The 19865-nt window shown below is 48.6% G+C and overlaps 4 protein-coding genes across 4 annotated transcripts; all 4 read left to right on the forward strand.

Moving 5' to 3' along the window:
* Positions 1-156: 156 nt before the first annotated feature.
* On the forward strand, positions 157-835 carry LOC112893863. Its single transcript, XM_025961379.1, has 2 exons — positions 157-458; positions 551-835. The coding sequence occupies exons 1-2, from the start codon at positions 291-293 to the stop codon at positions 596-598; spliced, it is 216 nt and encodes a 71-aa protein (XP_025817164.1). The 5' UTR covers positions 157-290; the 3' UTR covers positions 599-835.
* Positions 836-4948: 4113 nt separating this feature from the next.
* On the forward strand, positions 4949-8611 carry LOC112895959 (proline-rich receptor-like protein kinase PERK3). The gene is made up of 8 exons (XM_025963979.1): positions 4949-5757; positions 6199-6666; positions 6758-6844; positions 6940-7010; positions 7088-7164; positions 7294-7441; positions 7721-7882; positions 7980-8611. Exons 1-8 carry the CDS (start codon positions 5061-5063, stop codon positions 8364-8366), a joined length of 2097 nt encoding a protein of 698 aa, XP_025819764.1. The 5' UTR covers positions 4949-5060; the 3' UTR covers positions 8367-8611.
* An 844-nt stretch (positions 8612-9455) lies between these two features.
* On the forward strand, positions 9456-12604 carry LOC112895180 (ras-related protein Rab7). The gene is made up of 7 exons (XM_025963090.1): positions 9456-9652; positions 9733-9759; positions 9885-9984; positions 11262-11408; positions 11495-11575; positions 11654-11799; positions 12284-12604. Exons 1-7 carry the CDS (start codon positions 9600-9602, stop codon positions 12348-12350), a joined length of 621 nt encoding a protein of 206 aa, XP_025818875.1. The 5' UTR covers positions 9456-9599; the 3' UTR covers positions 12351-12604.
* Positions 12605-14965: 2361 nt separating this feature from the next.
* Positions 14966-18573, forward strand: LOC112895261 (coiled-coil domain-containing protein 25-like). The gene is made up of 6 exons (XM_025963207.1): positions 14966-15275; positions 15969-16096; positions 16700-16803; positions 17874-17961; positions 18037-18098; positions 18218-18573. Exons 1-6 carry the CDS (start codon positions 15163-15165, stop codon positions 18368-18370), a joined length of 648 nt encoding a protein of 215 aa, XP_025818992.1. The 5' UTR covers positions 14966-15162; the 3' UTR covers positions 18371-18573.
* The last annotated feature ends 1292 nt before the right edge of the window (positions 18574-19865 follow it).

Genomic DNA, 19865 nt, shown 5'->3' on the forward strand with positions numbered 1-19865 from the left:
AATGTCCTAATGGATTTTTTGATATTTCATCATTTAATTCCTGTCCAATATATGGAGTAGAAACGTGAAATGCGTACTCTTAGGAAACCGTCTTCACATGGAGGAAACGGGTTCGTAGCGTTGTGTAACGTAAATCATCGCGATCCGTTTACGGTACGAGCCATCCTCCTACAGCCGGAGTAGCAGGCCAATCGTCCCCCAAATCCTCCAAACCAAATCACTCTCTCGCCGTCTCGCAAGCAACCAGGATACATTTCGCATCGCGGCGGATCGAAGGAAGAGAGGAGAAGATGGGTGGCGGCATGGAGGTGCACAAGAACCGGTGGATCGAGGAGTGGAACGCCGGCCGGGAGAACCTCGAGTTCAACTTCCGCTGGAGCCGCCGCAGCCTCGCCGTCGTTGGCCTCTTCGGCCTCGCCGTCCCCATCCTCGTCTACAAGGGCATCGTCCGCGAATTCGTAACCCCTCTTCAACCCCCCTTGTCATTGCGCAGTTCCTTTTTTCATTCTCCAAAGTCCAAACCCTAAGATCGAATCTGGTCTGGCTGCAGCATATGCAGGACGAGGATGCTGGCCGGCCGTACAGGAAGTTTCTCTGAGCGGCGCGCCTGCGGTTCGCACCGGGCCCTCGGCTGGGCTGCTAGGAATCTTCGCCCGGTTTAAGCCCGTACTGCTTGAGTCTGAATCTGATGGAGCATTTTGGAATGCTGAACTGTTGTGTGGGATGCCAATGAATAAGGTGCAATTACTTGTCTTCTCAATTGCTGAAACTCGAGATGTTTGAATTGATTTGGTAATGTTTTGTGGTCAATAGCAGCGATGTCCAATCTTGTTTACGGTTTATGTTTGCCTGTGGAGGGGATATATGCAGGGGGTATTATTTGCTCGCGAATGAGCTAGAATGTGTGATTTTAGTCTGTGGCTGCCTGGCAGAAGTGGAGTACGAGGCCTGCTTTGCTGTCTCTTTTTTAGTTGTTATGGTTGCAGAGATGATAGCTTGACTTTTAAATTAGAGATGCTGTAAACATTCAAGATTCTGTAGCGGAGTTCAAGTTAGATCATGATAGTGCCTTGTTGGCTTTTGCGGATGCTGAATTTTGTGTAGCTGGAGATCCAGTTTCATTTACAAAACGGGATAGGAGCTCCGTGACAGGCTTTTGTGGATCCACGAAACTGAGATTAGTAGGTTAACTGGGTCCCAGGTGTTGAAAAGGATACCATGGATGTCAAATAGTGATCATTTTTAATTTTTAGCAGACTGGTGCTGTGCAGGTCATATCTGCAATTCTGCATATAACAGACCAAAAGCCCTAAACCAATGTAGGTTCAAGCCTTGCTAGAATTGATAATCTTGATAATGATATACTTGTTAGAGAGTGTAACTGAAGTCGACTTTCAGTTTCATAGCTACACATTGAGCTCCATTATCTTAGCTCATTACCTGTTGTGCCCTTTAAATTGATATATTGAATGACTTCTTGAACCCATTGCTTTTGACATGCCATGCTACTGCTTGTGTTTAATATACCAATATCATGGATGCTTGTTGGATCGACATCTTATTTGCAGCATGTTGCATCTTACCTGCTTGTTGCTCAGTTGCCACATCTGCACACTGTTCATTTCAACATTGCATATTCTTGTTTGTGGACGAGATATGTAAGGGTCTTGTTTCATTTGTTGCCTCCAAAATTCAAAGATTACCTTTTGGTCCTACCATCAAGTTTGAATTTGGTGGTGCCTCGTATCTAGGCATAGAGTTGAACAAAGAGTATTTTGGATCATAATAGATTATTCCAGTTTCATTGGGTATGGAGTTTGAATGTTCATCTTATATGTTGCTGTCGCTTGACTATTCTTGCAATGGTGGCTTCTTACAATACGTGTTACATTTTTTATTGACTTTCTGAAATTAAAATAGAAGAAGAAGAACATGGCTATCTGATTTGCTGCACAGAGTTACCTCTGCTTCTGAGAGATCATTAAGATCATTACTCACTATTATTCAGTAAGCACGGTACCGAGAGTTTTGATATATGTTAGTTAGTTAGTTTGTGAAGAACATGGCTACCTGATTTGCTGCACGGAGTTTCCTCACTTATCAGAGCTCGTTAATATCATTACTCATTAGTATTCAGTAAACACAGTACTAAGAGCTTTGATATATGTTAGTTACTTAGTTTCTATTTTTCTATGCTAAATTTATGATTGCTTTACAATAGACAACCTAGGCAGCTTCTTAAAGGGATTCTAAAAAAGTCGTGGAAAATTCTTATGGAAATTTGGTGTTGCAAAGTCGCTAAGTTTTGGTTCAAGAAGAAGCACGTGGATCTCAGACCAGGTCCAATCTAAGTAAGATGCCAGTAAGACTTTCGTGGTTGTTTATCGTCGTAAAGAATATGAGTTTAGTGAAGGCCATGTTATTCTCGGCGAGAAAAATATTTCTTGTAGGATAAAAATATGAAGAAAGGATTTAGACCAAGGCAACTCTAATATTTGTAACCACAGTTAACAGTCTTCGCTTCTTTATCAACATCTACTTCCTCCTCCATCACACCATCACCTTCCCTCATGGTGCAAACATCATCTTCAATCCCAACAACTACAACTCTTCCTCGTCAGCTTGTCTAATGGGCTCATGGGACTGGTTCGAATTTGCTTTGGTTAAGTTTTAAAATGGCCTGAATTGAACAAGTAGACTTCAAACAGAATTTGTTACAGTAAGGCTTGTCGTTACCTTGATTGTAAAACTGATGCTAGGCTATATACGAAATGGAACCTGATCAATATGAAGCTGTTCTGAAGAAGTTAGATTGGACTTAGACTCCCTCGACATCCAGCTATACTTGTGACACATAACTTCTCACTTCTACCACCTTAATCAACAAACACCAAAGCGTGCTTCTATTTTCAGCGCGCGGGAATAAGCGCGCCTCTCGCTGGCTCCCAATTTTCCCTGGTAAAGAAAGATAGATGGATAAGGTTTTTCCTGTAGGCTATACCAGCCTTTGGATGTTCTATTCACGGTGGATTTGATGCAAGAAGTTACAACGTGCCTTTAAGAAGCAAATGCACTGAATCTGTGTCCCCATTGCATGCTACCCTTATCGCTGCGATGTCTGTATGTTTTGTTCTTTATCTCACTTCGACCTGGTAAAGCAAGTGGGTTTATGAAGAGGAACTTGATCGTTCCTTATATCGTACATATGACTGTTACTCATCATCTACTAGAACCTGCAATGATGATTGTTGAAGATCTCTCCACCCGCACCATTTTGGCTGTTTGAGCGTTTCTCTGTCCCTTGTACTAGAATAGAAAAAGAAAAGACGTGCTGCATTCAACAATAGTCTAGCACAGCTTCGCCATCCACTATTTTAAGTACAGCCTCGTCATCTTACACCAGACCTGGCTTGCAGCATCCCAACTTGCTTGTACAATAACCAATTTTCTGTCGCGAGTCCATTTTTCGAAAAATTGCATGCCCTCGTGATTTGGTCGCCGAGGGTCCGTCGGATAAGATGTCGTCCGAGCCCAGGAATCATGTTGCCTTGGCAGGTTGCCACCCGACCCACGACCCGTCTGGACGTCTGGTGCGTGCGCTGTTGGTCGGAGGACCTGTGCGGACAACGGGTGGGTCAACGGAATGTCCGCCGGTAAGGTATCCATCCTGGAGTTCCTCGCTGCTGCCTGCTGGGTCTACTGCTGGTGGTGGCTATACAATTCCTTGTCCTCCAAACGTGCGCAATGGATGCCCATCTGCATCCGACGCGGTAGTAGAATACGGAACGGTGATGACGGATGACTCCGTGGTGAGGTCAGCGCGTAAGCATCCCTGCCCGATCGCCTCAGAGTCATGAGAAAGCGGGTTAATGACAGTGATATCTTTGCCCGTGCAAGTTGCAAACAGGTGTAAATAATCAGATTCACACAGCAGGCGGCAGCGCATCGCGTGCGATTAGTTAATCCGAAGCCCGTTTCGGCAAGCTACCGGGGAAGAAAACTCTTCCGTTCCGATTGAGAATGAGACATTCCCGGCCTTCTTCCGAGCAGGAAGAAAGATCGGACGCGCTCCGAAACGCCGCCCGTACACGTTCGTCGTTCCGGGAGCCGTAGAGCAGAGCAAGTCGGCAGCAGGTTCCTTCGTGTGTTGGCCACCACCACGCGCAAGACGCAACGCAGCGCAGCGCAGTGCAACTAGCCGTCGCCCGCCAGGGGGGCCGTCCGGTCCGGCCGTTGTCGCGTCGCCATGGCAACCGAAGTTGTTGCCCTTGTTGGTGAGGTTGCTAGCTGCCGCTTGCCGTGCTGTCTACCTGCACACGAGCCGGGTCCTCGCACCGAAAGCTCTGACCGGCACGTCGTCGACGCATGATTAGAGGGGTTCCTGTAAAGGCAGCCCTGGCTTCTAACACGAACACAAATTTAATCCCACCATCGAACTTGACTTTTGCGCGGTCAATCTTATCCAACAGCTCTGCTAGAAAAAGAGCGAGTAGAGACAGGCCGGAAATTTAAACCACAAACCACTGCGCCCCCGCGTATGCTGTTGCTGTCACTCGAACCGAACCCGGCAAGCGAAGCCAAAGCCAACAAACGTGCACGGCCAATTCAAGCGAAATCCACATCAGGGCTAACTGGCGGAGTGCGTCCAGCACATAGGGCGTGTTTGGATGAATAGGAAATAGAAAGTGCAAAACTTTTGCTCTTTTGTATTTTTTTTGCACTTTTGGATCCAAACACCCCAAAGTGCAAAAGGGCAAATGCTACCGTAATTTTACTAATTATGAATTAATTAGGCTTAATAGATTCGTCTCGTCATTTAGTCCTCATCTATGTAATTAGTTTTTTAATTAAACTATATTTAATACTTCTAATTAGTGTCCAAACATCTGATCTGATGTGACAGGAGCAAAAATTTTACCATTTACCCTTTTACGATTTGGGGGTGGATCCAAACACGCCCATAGATATCCCCCGAGGCCCGAGTCCGGTCTTCGCTTCCCTGGTGGTGTGCGGGTCTTGGTCGTAGTCTTCCCACGCCGGCGGGAGCGAGAGGCGACGCCATGTCCGCTCCGGCGCCAAATTCGCCAGCCACGCCGTCCCCGGCCACGCCTACACCGGTGCCACCAACTCCCGCGCCGGTGCCGCCCACGCCATCGCCGGTGCCGCCAACTCCAGCGCCGGTGCCGCCCACGCCATCGCCGGTGCCGCCCACTCCAGCGCCGGTGCCACCCACGCCATCGCCGCTGCCGCCCTCGCCTACCCCTACGCCGTCGCCACCTCCTCCGTCGCCCCCACCGCCGGTGGTGACACCGTCCCCACCTCCGCCAGTGCCCGTCCCAACGCCATCTACACCTCCACCGGCGACCGTGCCAACGCCATCTCCTCCTCCACCGGCGACCGTGCCAACGCCATCTCCTCCTCCACCGGCGACCGTTCCGACACCATCGCCTCCTCCGCCTGTACGCCGGCCTCCTCCTCCGAATGACGTCCCCGCTTCTCCGCCACCCCCTACCGGCGTCCCAGCGTCACTCTCGCCTCCTCCGCCGTCACATCTGTCCCTGCCTCCACCTCCGCCGCCCTCGTCGCCAGGAAAGCCACCGACTTCGTCCCCCTCCAAGTCGACAGTCAACGGCACCGCGGTGGGCATAGGCGTGGCCGTCGCAGCGGTGGTCCTGCTCGGCCTCGCTGCCGGGCTCATCTACTTCTTCGTAGGAAGGAAGCGCCGCCGCCGCCCGCCGCCGTCGCAGGGGTACCCAGGTACGTACGCGCGCACAACGCGGTCGCCGCCTTTCCTTCCCTTGGTACGCGTGCGATCAGGGAGAGTAGAGTACTGTTCGACGCAGCGATGTGCCGTCGTGGGCACGTTGATTCGACTGCGACAATGCCGCGTCGCGACGCCGGACGCCGGTCCCACCCCAGCATTAGCGCGGGGTGACCGTGTGACAGAGCGCGATTCCATTTCCACGGTCCCCTAATCACTGCGCGTGTCGCGGGTGACGGTCACCATCGGACGCGCGGTGGCATCGCGCTCGCTCGTGCGGCGCACCGTGCGACGCACCGGTGCGTTCGTGACTTCGTCCTCGTGTCCCCTCGATCGCGAGCTGTCCGCACGCAGATTGCAGTGGTGCGCGTTCGCGCCCTTTTTGGTCGCTACACGCTGCTGGACTAACTGAACGATGGTTTTGCTCCTGGCACCAGCCGAGTTCTACGACCCACGGCGGCCGGTGACGCCGCCGCACATGTCGCACGCGGCGTCGACGACGCCGTCGTCCTCGACGCCGCCGCTGATGCACTCGTGGCAGAGCAGCCGCGGGCCGTCCGAGCCCCCGATGCCGCCGCTGAACCCGTCGCCGGCGATCACGGGCGGCACGTTCGGGTACGACGACCTGGCGGCGGCGACGGACGGGTTCTCGGACGCGAACCTGCTCGGGCAGGGCGGGTTCGGGCACGTGTACCGCGGCACGCTGGGCGGTCAGGAGGTGGCCATCAAGAAGCTGCGCGCCGGCAGCGGGCAGGGCGACCGCGAGTTCCGCGCCGAGGTGGAGATCATCAGCCGCGTCCACCACAAGAACCTCGTCTCCCTCGTCGGCTACTGCCTCTTCGGCGAGCAGCGGCTGCTCGTCTACGAGTACGTCCCCAACAAGACCCTCGAGTTCCACCTCCACGGTAAGAACGACGCTTCATGTTCGGCGTACGTCACGGATGCTGCTCAATTGCTGGCATTTTTGAACCTGACATTGTTGGAGCTTGGTATCAGGGAGCGGCAGGCCGACGCTGGACTGGCCGCGGCGGTGGAAGATCGCCGTCGGCTCGGCGAAGGGGCTCGCCTATCTGCACGAGGATTGTGAGTTCTTGGCACTTGCCCTCTGTTTCTCTCCATGGAATTTCTGAATCTTCTGCTGCTAACAAAAAGATGGCCTCGTTTTGGTTTGCTCTCAGGTCATCCTAAGATTATCCATCGTGACATCAAGGCGGCGAACATCCTTCTGGATTACAACTACGAGCCGAAGGTAAAATTGTCAGAGCCGGATGCCATTAGTCTGCTCATCCGCTCCTGTTATCTCAGGTGTACACTGCTTTTGTACAGGTTGCAGATTTTGGGTTGGCCAAATACCAAGCAGCTGAGGTCACCGCTGTTTCTACGCGCGTAATGGGAACTTTCGGGTAAATATTTGCTCTGTGACGTTGTCACACCCAGCAATTTGCTCCCATACGCCATAAACTGCTGATGCATGAACCGGTGCATGTGGTGATGTAGACTGAATTTGTGCTGTCATTTCCTCTTGTCTTCAGATATTTGGCGCCAGAGTACGCTGCCACAGGCAAAGTTAGCGATCGGTCCGACGTCTTCTCCTTCGGCGTGATGCTTCTGGAACTGATCACCGGGAGGAAACCTATCATGACATCTTCAGCTTATCAGCCTGAGACGCTGGTCTCCTGGGTGGGTACCCTTGTTGGACCCAATGCTGCCACTCCATTCCATGGCGTTGCAACATTCAGTGCTTCATGCTACTATCTCCTTCAATCTTACTCTAAAAGTTACAAATTATTAGTTACCAGTCACTCAATTAAGAGTTAAGACAGTGGACTAACTACCGGTAACTAGTTCTAAGTTGTTAACGATAGCATCGCACTGACATTGATTCCAAGTTGAACTAGTCTCCTCCTCCTTTTGCCCATTCCATGCGCAACTGAGTGGTGAAGGATCTCTGTCCAACAGGCCAGGCCGTTGCTGACAAGAGCTGTGGAGGAGGAGAACTACGACGAGCTGATCGACCCGAGGCTGGAGACCAACTACGACGCGTACGACATGGCGCGGCTGATCGCGTGCGCCGCGGCCGCCGTGCGCCAGACCGCGCGGTCACGCCCGCGGATGAGCCAGGTAAACCATCTATCTCCCCTGCCAAAAACCTCTCCTGCCGAAAGCAGCGGTGACAGCAAGCGTAACGGAACTCGTCGCCACTCTCAAACGTGACCAGATCGTCCGGTACCTGGAGGGGGAGCTGTCGGTGGAGGACCTGAACGCCGGCGTGAGGCCGGGGCAGAGCGCGATGCAACGGTCGGGCGGCGGCACGACGGACCAGATCGGCCGGCTGCGGCGGATGGCGTTCGGGCCGGGCGCGGGCGGGAGCACCACCGGCACCGGCGCCGGCACCATCACGGAGTACGCGAGCAGCGAGTTCAGCGACCCCACCAGCGAGTACGGGCTGAACCCGTCCAGCGAGTACACGGCCAGCAGTGGCGGCGACACGGGCGAGGCGCCCGCGGCCGCGCAGGGCCAGGGCCAGCAGTGGTCCGGCAGGCGCGCGGCCGGCGACACCGAGAGGATGAGCCGGCGCACCACCGGCAGACGCGGCCAGACATGACACCGAGCATTCTCTGGCGCCCCCGTCAGATTACGAAGGGACGGTGGACTCACTGTTCGTGTACATGCAGCCGCTGTGTTATTTTTTGCTTCTCGTTTTCTTTTGTGTTATTTTTTTTCTCAGATTTCCGATTCATGCAATTTTTCGGCTGGGTGGGTGGGAGGTTTAAATTGTAAATTGTACGCACTGTGTTGCCACTCCCCCAGTGAATAAAAAGCTCCAAGATTTGAGTTGTTTATGCGAAAGGTTGGGCTGGTCAGTGGTACGAAGACATTACACTTGTCAAAATCCTAAAAAGATGATAATTAACCACCACAGTAACGCATACATGATGTATTGATGTTCCCGATCAAAATCTCAGCAGCAGGCTAAACTTAACGGCCAGAATGTCAAGCATACCGGATCGGGGAGAGTACTGGCCAACCACGATCTTCAACTATTTGTCGATCAGAAAGAGCGTATTTAGATTCAAGTGTTAATATTTAAAAGTGATAACTTTAGCCTAACTCCTCCAAATAGGAGTGCTAATGGGATGAACTTAATGGGATGGATTAAATTTTAGTTAAAACTTAAAAATTTTAGCATGTGGTTTAGTGCTAATAGATGTTAAAATTTAGCATCTAACTTTAGCTCATCCAAACAGACCCTTAGCACACCCAGCAAGTGAAAGAGAAGTACCCAGCCTTGCTGGCTTGGCCGCTTGGGATGTCCAGCGTGATGAAAAGCATGTCCCTCGCCAAGATGACATGAATAGCTCAGTAGGTCTGCACAGCAGCATGGGTATCCGAATAATGGGATACCGAGCTTCCCCAAATGGCATCTTCTGGTACTAGTTGCTTCATGATGCGCTTAATCATCGTTTTGAAATATTGCATCAAGTGCCCTAATCTCTGCGCTTGATTTCTCATTCATCTGGATGATTCCATCGCTCCGTGACAGCTGCTGCCTGCTGGGTGGTTGCGCCCGCACCAATCATGAGGCTCGAACCGTTTCCGGGAAGTTCCTGGTCAAACCCGGATGAGATCCCGCGGGCCCATCCCTGTGGTCTCCCCTGTGGCCAAACCAAACGCCCCCCTCTCTTTCCCCTTCGCCGCGGCTCGCGACGGCAAGGTAGCAAACACTGCTTAGGGTTCTCTCTCTGTCTCTCTCTCTCTCTCTCTCTCTCTCTCTCTCTCAAGCCTCTCCTCTCTCTGTCCCCCAAGCGCGCGGAGCACGAGCCCTTGGTAGATCCCGATGGCCTCGCGACGGCGCACGCTCCTCAAGGTCATCATCCTCGGCGACAGCGGGTGGGTGCCTCGGATCTTTCTCCTTTTAATCTGAAACTCTCCGACGGTTTCACTTTGCTCACTTTTTTTCTGCGATCCAGGGTCGGGAAGACTTCGCTGATGAACCAGTATCCTGCAATTCGATTTGCGAAGGACTAATTCCTTCGATTTACTTGCTTCATCTTGACATGAAGATGCGACTTAGTTTCGTATATAACTTGTTTGGTGTTTCCTTAGCTTTGATGCAATTCAGATATGTGAACAAGAAGTTCAGCAATCAGTACAAGGCTACGATCGGCGCCGATTTCCTCACCAAGGAGGTGCAGTTCGAGGACAGGCTCTTCACTCTTCAGGTGTACACTTGGTTCTGTTAGCTGTTGGCCACTTGACCTTAGCTTAAGATTAGGCACGCGTCCTCATGAGAACAAATAATCACTAACCTATTGTTTGCCTACTGATGCTCAGAGCAAATCATTTATGTACAAAATTTCTTAAAACAGTTTCATAGTAAGGTACATTAAATTTGTTTCTGTGAATTTCCTTGCTGCATTTTGTTTTAGGTATCTTGTAATTCACTTCTAAGTTCAGTTACAGCATTGTAGGATTTGTAGGCATTGTTAGATTGTTTTTTGAACTGTTTCTGTTAAAATTTATTAAAGAAAATTTGTTATTAAGGCATAATTAGACACTAGATAGTGGGTATATTGAACTGCATGTTAGTTTTAAGGGTGGTGTTGGTGTTGTATTATTTAACTTTTGTTTAATGAAATCACACGTAGCTCCCCTGCGCGTTCAAGAAAAAAAAGGTATATTGAACTGCAGACCACAGTCATGGCATGATCATGAGAAGTTGAATTGCTGTTATTTTGGATGCACAGTAACAGGCAACAATTTGACTTAATCAAGAGAACTCCAAGACAAGTTAAAGCTGTAACGTAGCTCAGATTGTCCATGCTGTTTTTATCTGTAATATAAAGAAGTACCACTGGCCCTGATATCTGTGGACTAATTATGAACAATGTGGTTACAAGACATCCGTAAGGTGTAAATGGACAGTGGGTCTATGCTCTTGCATACAATGAACGCTTCCTTGACGAATTAGATTAGTTTGGATCTTTGTGGTTAATCATAAATTATAGATCAATGGTGTTACGAGTAGAGTGAGTCAATCTGACCTGCTTAGGAAGTCCGGATTGGTGCACCATCATAATGTTCCCTTAGCATCTGAACCTGGAAACCTTTTCTATGACTTATTTACTTGATTACTGTTAAAATGGTTCGGATTTGCTAATTGTTATAACTGTGGACATGCAAAATAAACATTGGCTTTATTTTGTATCAGTTTTGTATCCTTTTTTTTGGATGGATTGTAAGTCCTTCGGTTTCACTTGCATACAATATCTGAATACATTTGTTTCCTGTATATGCAACCACATGTGCATAGAGCCTAGAGGCCTAGGAATATAGGGATATATGGACTTGGCTTGATTATTTTGCTAGAACCATGCTTTTACCTGCCCCAACTCGTTCAAAATTCTCTTTTGCATTTGTACATCTCATGATCATGCTTGCCTCTGACTGAATTTGTTCTGCTCTATGGATTATGATATTCTACATCCTATATCTGCAGATATGGGATACTGCTGGACAGGAAAGGTTTCAGAGTCTTGGTGTTGCATTCTATCGTGGAGCTGACTGTTGTGTTCTAGTTTATGATGTTAACTCTATGAAATCATTTGATAATCTGAACAACTGGCGTGAAGAATTTCTAATTCAGGTGATGATTCTTAATTTCCCGTAATCTTTAAACCCTCCAGTCACCAGTGTCCCAAGATAATCTCACCTCCAAATCCAACTTTTCAGGCTAGCCCATCTGATCCCGATAACTTCCCTTTTGTTCTGCTTGGAAACAAAGTCGATATTGATGGTGGCAATAGCCGTGTGGTAATTATTATATTTTATTTCTCTCTATATATTTTATAAGCGATGAACTTTTAATGAACTAACTTCCTGCCATCTTAGGTCTCTGAGAAAAAGGCAAAGGCTTGGTGTGCCTCAAAAGGCAACATACCTTACTTTGAGACATCTGCCAAAGAAGGAACTAATGTGGAAGATGCTTTTCAATGCATTGTAAAAAATGCCCTGAAGAATGAACCTGAAGAAGAATTGTAAGCAGATTCTTTTGCTCTCTCAGTATCTTGTTCAAAATGTATAGCTGTTAGGGTTTTTACAATAGCTAAACATTAAGTATCAGGATAATGGTATGGTGGTACCAAGATTTCTGCTATTGGTAATCTGTCATTTCTGCTATTGGTGTAATGGTATGCTTCCAGAAAAAAAAACATTAAGTATCAGGATAATGATATAATGGTACCAAGCTTTCTGCTATTGGCAATTAATCTGTCAAATCTGTGCAACAATTGAAGTATTCAGTGTTTCTTTCCCTGAATACTCATCTTAATTGTGTTTTAATGTATTTATTTATGTTTGTGGTTGTTTGCATGACTTGAACTTCAGTCAGTTCTTGGTTTGTTTTGTTTGATGCAGTTTTACCAAAATCTTGAGTTTATCTTTCATTTCATATGTGCACAATCTTGTTTATTTGCAATTACCGGAAAACATTGCACTGACCTTAAAACTGTTGCCATGAAGGTACGTGCCTGACACTGTCGATGTGGTGGGTGGCAACCGGACCCAAAGGTCATCAGGCTGCTGTTAGGTGATAATCTTCGGAGGCCACATCAATTATTAAATATCCAGTCCTTAGTTCCCGTATAATGTCATGGTTCTATATTTCATTTGTGACCTTAATCAATCACCCCTTCTGTATGAAATGAAGAATTCATGCATATGTTCTCGAATTGTCACATTACATACTGTGCAGTTTATCAGTGTATTTATCATGTGAATACACTACGAATAATATTGTCAAATACCAGTCTGTTCAGTTTGTCAGTGTATTTGTCTTGTGAATACGCTATGAATTATATTGTCAAACGCCAGTTTTCTAATAATGCATGTATTGAAGGGTTAGTCTCCATTATTTCCTCGCAGATTTGGCTACTTAATAACCAATCTGGCCATTACTCGTGCCACATAATTTCATTCGGACAGATTCTCCTTATGTGTGTATTGAAGGTGTGCTTGTAACCACGCTTGAGGCTAGATTGTGTATTGTTGAGCCTAAACAAGATAGATGGCTTTTTTTTTATCATGAGATGAGAGGATTCCATCGTTTCGCTTACAAACTGTCATTGCAGGTGTACCAAGATCCCTCCTTAATTCACGGTTTGGTATCAAGAATACTCTTGTGCTAAATTCAGATTGTGTTTGTGACTAACAATACTCCAAATCGGCCCACGTTTAAAATAAAATGGAATAGCTTTATCTATCCTCTTTACCCATTTTCCTACCATTTCGCGTGCCTCATCTGCTGGGTGATGCGTGCCATCCGCCCCCTTTTCGTCCCGTCAACCCCATCCCTCGCGCCCCGCCCCCCGCCCCCGGCCGCCGCCCCCCAACCTACTCTTATGATCTCCCCGATTCGGCCGCTCTTATTTAAGGGCCAATTTGGCCACTACTCGTACCAGATAACCTGATAGGCCGTCCTTGCACCAGCCTTTTTTCCCATGGAGGCTCCAATTTTATGGTCATCCAGTCCGGACTCCAGAGTACACCTTTGGATCGCCGATCCAAAAATACTGCGACCGAAGTGCCGAAAGGCCGAGGAGAACGGATAGGGCGAATCGCGTGCGCCTAGGCGGGGGTATCCCAGCCGCTCGTAGTCGTCGGCGCTGCCGCGTCGGAGGGCCGCCCCGACCGGCGCCGCGTCACGTTCCGTGGCGCCGAAGCGCTGCCCCCCGACCCCATCCGGCTTCCCGTGGCCGGGGGCCGCTCGCCTCACCTCGGTCCGCGCGTCGGGGCCCCCGCTTTCCACCTGCGTCTTTCGGCCGCACACCCATCCTCGTGGGATCGTTGGCCATCCCAGTCCCCTCCGTCTGGGCGAATAAACTCCTGTCACCTCACGGCTTCATCCCTCGCGCTTTGCTCTCACTTTGCAGGCAAGGCTCGCAGTCGCAGCATGGCAAGCGCGGCGCACGGGGGCAGTGGCCACGCACGGCACGAAGGAAACGGACGGGCGGTAGCAGCGGTCACCTCGCGTCCACTGTCACCGTGACACTGTGGTCGCTTCTCACTTTGTGCCCTGGCAAACTGGCAAAAGGCAGCGCAAGTGCGCGGCGCAAGAGATCGAGATTATGAAACCACAGTGACTCGGTGAGGGGACTGACTGGTCACTGGTGGGCGGAAGAAGCACGCCCAGTTGGGTTTGGCCGTTGCCGAGGGAGGAAGAAAGTGGGCCCTGGTTTGCCCGGAAATGACCGCTGGGTGGAGAGAAGCCGGCGTCGCTGTCGCGAACGACCCGCCCGCTTCGACGACGCGACCGACGAGGCCGTTACACGGAAACGATGCAGGTCAACTCGGGTAGCATGGGCCTGTTTAGATGACCTGTAAACGCAAAAAGATGTACACGCAAAATAGGGGGTGTAAAAGTTTACGGCTCCCACCCCGTAAACGCAAAAAAACCGTAAACGCAAAATTTTCGAACGAATCTTGTCAATTTGAAGTACTAAATGAAGTCTATTTACAAAACTTTTTGCATGGATGGGCTGTAAATTGCGAGACGAATCTAATAAGCCTACTTAATCCATGTTTTGCAACAGCGATGCTACAGTAACAATCCGCTAATTATTGCTTAATTATGAATTAATTAGCATCATTAGATTCGTCTCGCGATTTACAACTCATCTGTGCAAAAAGTTTTGTAAATAGACTTCATTTAGTACTTCAATTGGCAAGATTCCGTCGAAAAAAATTTTACGTCTACAGGGCCCAAATTTAAAAAAAAAATACGTCGGTCCGTTTAGATGCGTAAAGATAAAAACGCCGTTTTTGCAAAAAAAAATTTACCTTTATAGCCTGATCTAAACAGGCCCCGTATCAATCCCCAACCCGGCAACCCCCTTGCCATGTCAGGCCCAGGTCAGGCGAGATTACCAGGGGCTCTCTGCCTTCCACAAGCTGGTGCTGCCGTGCCGAGGAGGAGGAGGATTAAAGAAAGCGAGAGTGGAGAGGAAAGGAAGCAGTGAGGAAAACCGGCGCTCGAAGGGATAAGGGCCCCCGCGTGGGCCCCACTTGGAATTTTTTAATCGGATCCATCGTGGTTCCACGTGGCTGCCCAACCCCTTCGGGGGCGGACGGCGAAGAACCACGAGACCCGGTCCGGCCCGACGCCGTTAAATACCCGCCCCCGCCTCCCCGTCGCCTGTTTCGTTGCCGCACCGGCCTTCCGCCCCCCCCCGTCTGCCCGTTGTCCTTCCCCTTCCTGGTTCCTCCTGCCTGAGCTGCTTTGCCGCCGACAGAGGGACACCTGAATATACACACCGTAGTAGCCGTTGAGTTCAGAGACGGTAGGTAGGAAATAGAGAGGAAGAGGAGGTCTGAACTCTGAAGGAGCAGCAGAGCTTAGCGTGATGGTGCTCTACTTCAAGGCGCGGCCGGACGCCGGCGACTACACCATCTACATGGGCGCCGACAAGTACGAGAACGAGGAGCTCATCAAGTACGGCCTCCCCGAGGACGTTTGGTACGTCGCCGCCGCTCGTCGCTCTCCATCATTCCATCCCGGCCTCCTCTGGTTTCTGCGCCCCGCGCTCAGCCATGGCGATCCATGGTTCCGGGGCGCGTGCTCTGCGTGGTCTCGTTGGAATTCGGTTTCCCGTACGTAGCGGCATTGCGCTACGGCGCGTGCGTAGCGGAAGGGCAGACGCAGACGGGAACCAGCGCCGCCGGCGGCGAGCATGTGCCGTGTCGCGGCGAAGTTTAAAGCCCCAGCGGCAGCGAGTTACGGCGAGCGAGCGGCGGGAGCGGATTGACGCGTGACTCGGCCTTGACGAGGCTGGCGTGGACGTCCCATCCCGACGCCTTCCCCAAGTCCCCAACTAGGCAACTACCAGCCTACCAAGATACGACCAAAAAACCGCAGCTGCGCAGCCAGTTGGACGTCCATGTCCAATTGTCCATCGTCATCTCGCCTGGCCGCGCTCTGTCGCTTGTACAAGTCTTTTTTGTTCGCTCACTGCTGGCTGTGTGAATCTAGAATCTTTGGTATGATTCTAGCTTGCCTGCAGGGGGACCTCGCCTCGTGCAGCGTAGGCTTGCTTGCTTAGTACGTTGATCGATGAAATTACTCATCTTGATCGCATAACCAAACAGGATTAACGTATGGGTTGACGATGAGGAGTTGTAATCTATGCGCTGGTGGCGTGTGGCCCTGCAGGTTCCATGTGGACAAGGTATCCTCGGCGCACGTCTATTTGAGGCTCAAGAAAGGCGAGACGATAGACACCATCAGCGAGGGCCTATTGGAGGACTGCGCGCAGCTCGTAAAGGCTCATTCCATCCAGGGTACGTCCCCTATTTTTTTGCAGCGTTTGTTTAAGCATCCTGTGTTTCCTCCCATTTAGCGCAACGATGGCGCCTAATTCATGGTTTCAAAGTTTTGTGTTTGTTTACTTCGATTCGTGTATTTAAATTTTTTGTATATAAAAAGACAAAAAAAATGAAACAAGAAATAACCAAACGTGTCGTAGAACAGTTTTTCGCTGTCATGATTTATGGGCGTAGTAGGTTTCCTAGCTAAGAACAATTAGCACGCAAGTGTAGTTAACTACCTGCATCTCCAATTATGCTGCGCACGGGAGAATCAAAATAGAAGATGGTGTGACCTGTCGGGCATTCGCCCTGCCCCACAAAGCTTCAGCTCCACATCGCATGTTGCGGCAGGAATCTTTTTTTTTTTTTGCCCCCGACCTATCGATCTCTCTCTCTCTTCCTGCAGCAGCAGCAGCAATGACCTTTTCTTTCTCCTGTATTATTGGCGCTGCACGGGACCACCTGAATTATATCTCTGCGCGTATTGATTTTTGGCCGATGTGATTTGTGATCATGGCACGGAAACGTGACAACAATTGGGTGATGGTCGCGGTTCTGCATGTGCGTCTTGTGCAGGGAACAAGATGAACAACGTTGAGGTGGTCTACACGCCCTGGTCTAATCTCAAGAAGGCCCCATCCATGGATGTCGGCCAAGTTGGCTTCCACAACCCACGGATGGTAATCAGTCAGTACTGTTCCCACGAAATGCCTGATCAATCACCTTGTTAAAATGTTCATGATTCTTTTTTGAGCATGTAAATTGCTACTACTTTGCCCGGTAAAATATATATACTAACAATGGCTTTTATGACTTCTTGGGCTAGTTAGGTCTTTTCAGCTTTGACAATCTCAATTTGTAAAGGGTAAAGCAGATTAATAATAATCTAAACTTGGTATTACTAGATCCAGCATTAAAATATTATTTAGTATAAAGTCATATTTATGTAAATAACATTTAATACAAATTGCTAGACAAAGCAGCACTACTGAGGCCCAAAACAAATGTGCATTCTTTCAATGAGATTGCATCCGGCATGAACTTTGTATCTGTATATGCATGAACTAGTTAGTAGTGTTGCCAGCTTATTTTGCGTTAGTCAGCAAAGCTCAGTTAGCCTCAGTAAACATGAGTGTTTACCTTTGCTACATTTTTTAATCCACTGGACTAATAAAACGTTAGGGCCTTGCTAGTTGAAGTTGGGGGTTCATCTCCATTTGAAAAGAAACCGTTAATAATATTGTAAAGGGAAAAGGTGAGGAAACACCTCAGTGCTGCGAAAGGGTACCTGGACGGACCACTTGGTCTGGTTGTAGCATTTTAATCATGTTCAAATTGCCGCGTGCCTTGCATTATTGCATCCAACCTTTTCCATTATACATCACACTGAAAAAAGCATTTTGGATTTTTTTCCTTTAGGATTAGCTATCATATTGGTTGGAAAGATATGAATCCTTTTTGGAGGTCTTTAGATTATCTTGTGCCTGTAGCTGGTCTCTAGTCTGGTATCATTGCGGTTGCGGATACTGACACCTGACAATAATGAGCAATCCTGAAAGTGAGAAACCATGTCCTCTGTTTTCCTTGCTTGCTAACCATGATCTCGTTTTCGTTTTCTCTGTTTCTAATTATAATCATGTTATCATGGAACTGAATCTAAACTGATTATTTTTCCTTATGTCAGCTGGCTGACCTAGTATATGAATTAGCGGGGAGTAATTCACAGTAGCTATCTACTGATGATTGACAGGTCCGTGTGCTGACAGTCGAGAAGCGTGTCAACGAGATCATCAACAGGTTGAATAAGACCCGGGTAGAACGCCGACCAGACCTGAAAGGTGCGTGCATACACTTGCAACACGTGAACCGTGATGGCGCGGCACCTTAATCTTTCTACCCTCTGTATGCAACAGCCGAGAAAGAGGCATCAAACGCGGCGGAGAAGGCCGAGAGGAAGATGCAACTGAAAGAGAAGGTATCAGCTAATGTCTGCATCATCTCCTCCTGGAGCTGCATGTTTTCATGCAAATTTTATAAATCTTGCTGACATCTGGCGCGGCCATGGCGTGTAACAATGGACGAACTCGCGTGCAGAAGCGGAAGGAGGAGATGGAGAGGCTGGAGAAGGAGAAGTGGGCGGAGCTACGGAGCTACAAGGGCCTCATGGTCGCCGAGAAGATGACGTCCAACCGCCAGATCGCCTCCGCCGGCAGGTCCATGCAGGAGATGGAGGACGAGTTCGTCTGAAGATTACTGGTGGCGTCTCTCCGCGTGTGTTACGTGTAGCGATTGTGTGTGTGTGTGTGTCCATGTTCGCCTGATCTCGATGAGTTAGTTACCTAATGATCGAATAATCATTCGATCAATTCCTGATATATATCTGTACATATGCTGCTAGCATGGACATAAAACTACGAGAAAAGAATAGGCGGCGTTGTTATACGATGGAATGACCAACTGTCCAGTCGAGGTGTTGGGACTTGGGAGATATGCATGGATCCGATGCGACTGATGCCAAGCTCGAATCGCATCAGGAACATGTTGGTATCATTCAGTCTACGTAGATGTTGATGATTGAATCAATCTCTTGTTTTTGAGATAACTCGAGTGAGCAATAAATCCATCAACGTCAGGGGCGTCGCCATCTCCGGATAGCCTCTTTGCTTGCTGAGTGGATATCGCGTCAGACCAAACTGAGCAGAATGTAGGCAGATCCTCAAGGCCCGAAGCACGCACGGGAGCGGCCCTGCCTGCTGGGCTGCTCCATCCATGCTCAGCCCAAATTTTGGCCTAGAAGAAGAGAAGCAGCGGGCTTCTCGTTTCAGTGTCCATCCAACGTCAGAGCAGACTTTCAGGATTTCCAGTGCCCATGGGTTCGCTTCCCCGCCCTTCACCTTTGCTCTATCCACATTTTACAGTGCGTATGTGCCGTAACAACCCACGTACTTCTTTGTTTCACAAAGTTTCTACACTTCATAGCTAGGAAGCCAGAACCAGAATTATGATCCTGCTTCTTCTTTATTTTCTTCTTGTTTTTTTTCTAGGGCCACGTGACCCTGCTACATCTACTTCCTTGCAATAGGCCATTATCATAGTATATCAGTAGCATAACCTCTAACATTGGTCATTAACTCCCATATACGTACCTCGTTGAGCTTAAAAATGACACATAAAACATCGTCTTTTATCCTATAGGAATTGAAAACCGTTAGTTATCAGACGCTAGAAAATTTGTCACTTTTTTTGCGCAAAAAAAAAAATTGGCATATAGGTGACCTTTTCCCTAAGGCTTAAACCATATTGCAGTGGTCATCAGTTTAAAATGTGTGTTGGTAGGATTGTTCTGCTACCTCTAAACAACTAGTAGAGTGCTCGTGCGGCACTCGCTTATTTTCTAAAAACTTCATAAATAACTAATTTATATTAAAAATTATAGTAAACAATAATTGTAATTGTACAAAGATACACATAAGGGAACGATGTATTTTTTAGAAATTCTAATAAATAAAAAATCACATAATTTATCTAAGCGCATTATTCACACTAAATCTAAATTCAATAGCTTAAGCGCACTTCTAAATTATTAGGGTCTTGCAAAAGCTTCATGCAATTTTTAGGTGTTTTGTTTTGTATTGTCTTATAACTCCTAAAGGCCACCTAAAACATATAGTATTAAGATGATACAATTAATATGGTAAACAAATAACCAGCCGAGCCGGAGAAGTTTTGGAGCATAATACAA

Source organism: Panicum hallii, chromosome 5, assembly GCF_002211085.1.
Source record: "Panicum hallii strain FIL2 chromosome 5, PHallii_v3.1, whole genome shotgun sequence".
NCBI classification, from domain to species: domain Eukaryota; kingdom Viridiplantae; phylum Streptophyta; class Magnoliopsida; order Poales; family Poaceae; genus Panicum; species Panicum hallii.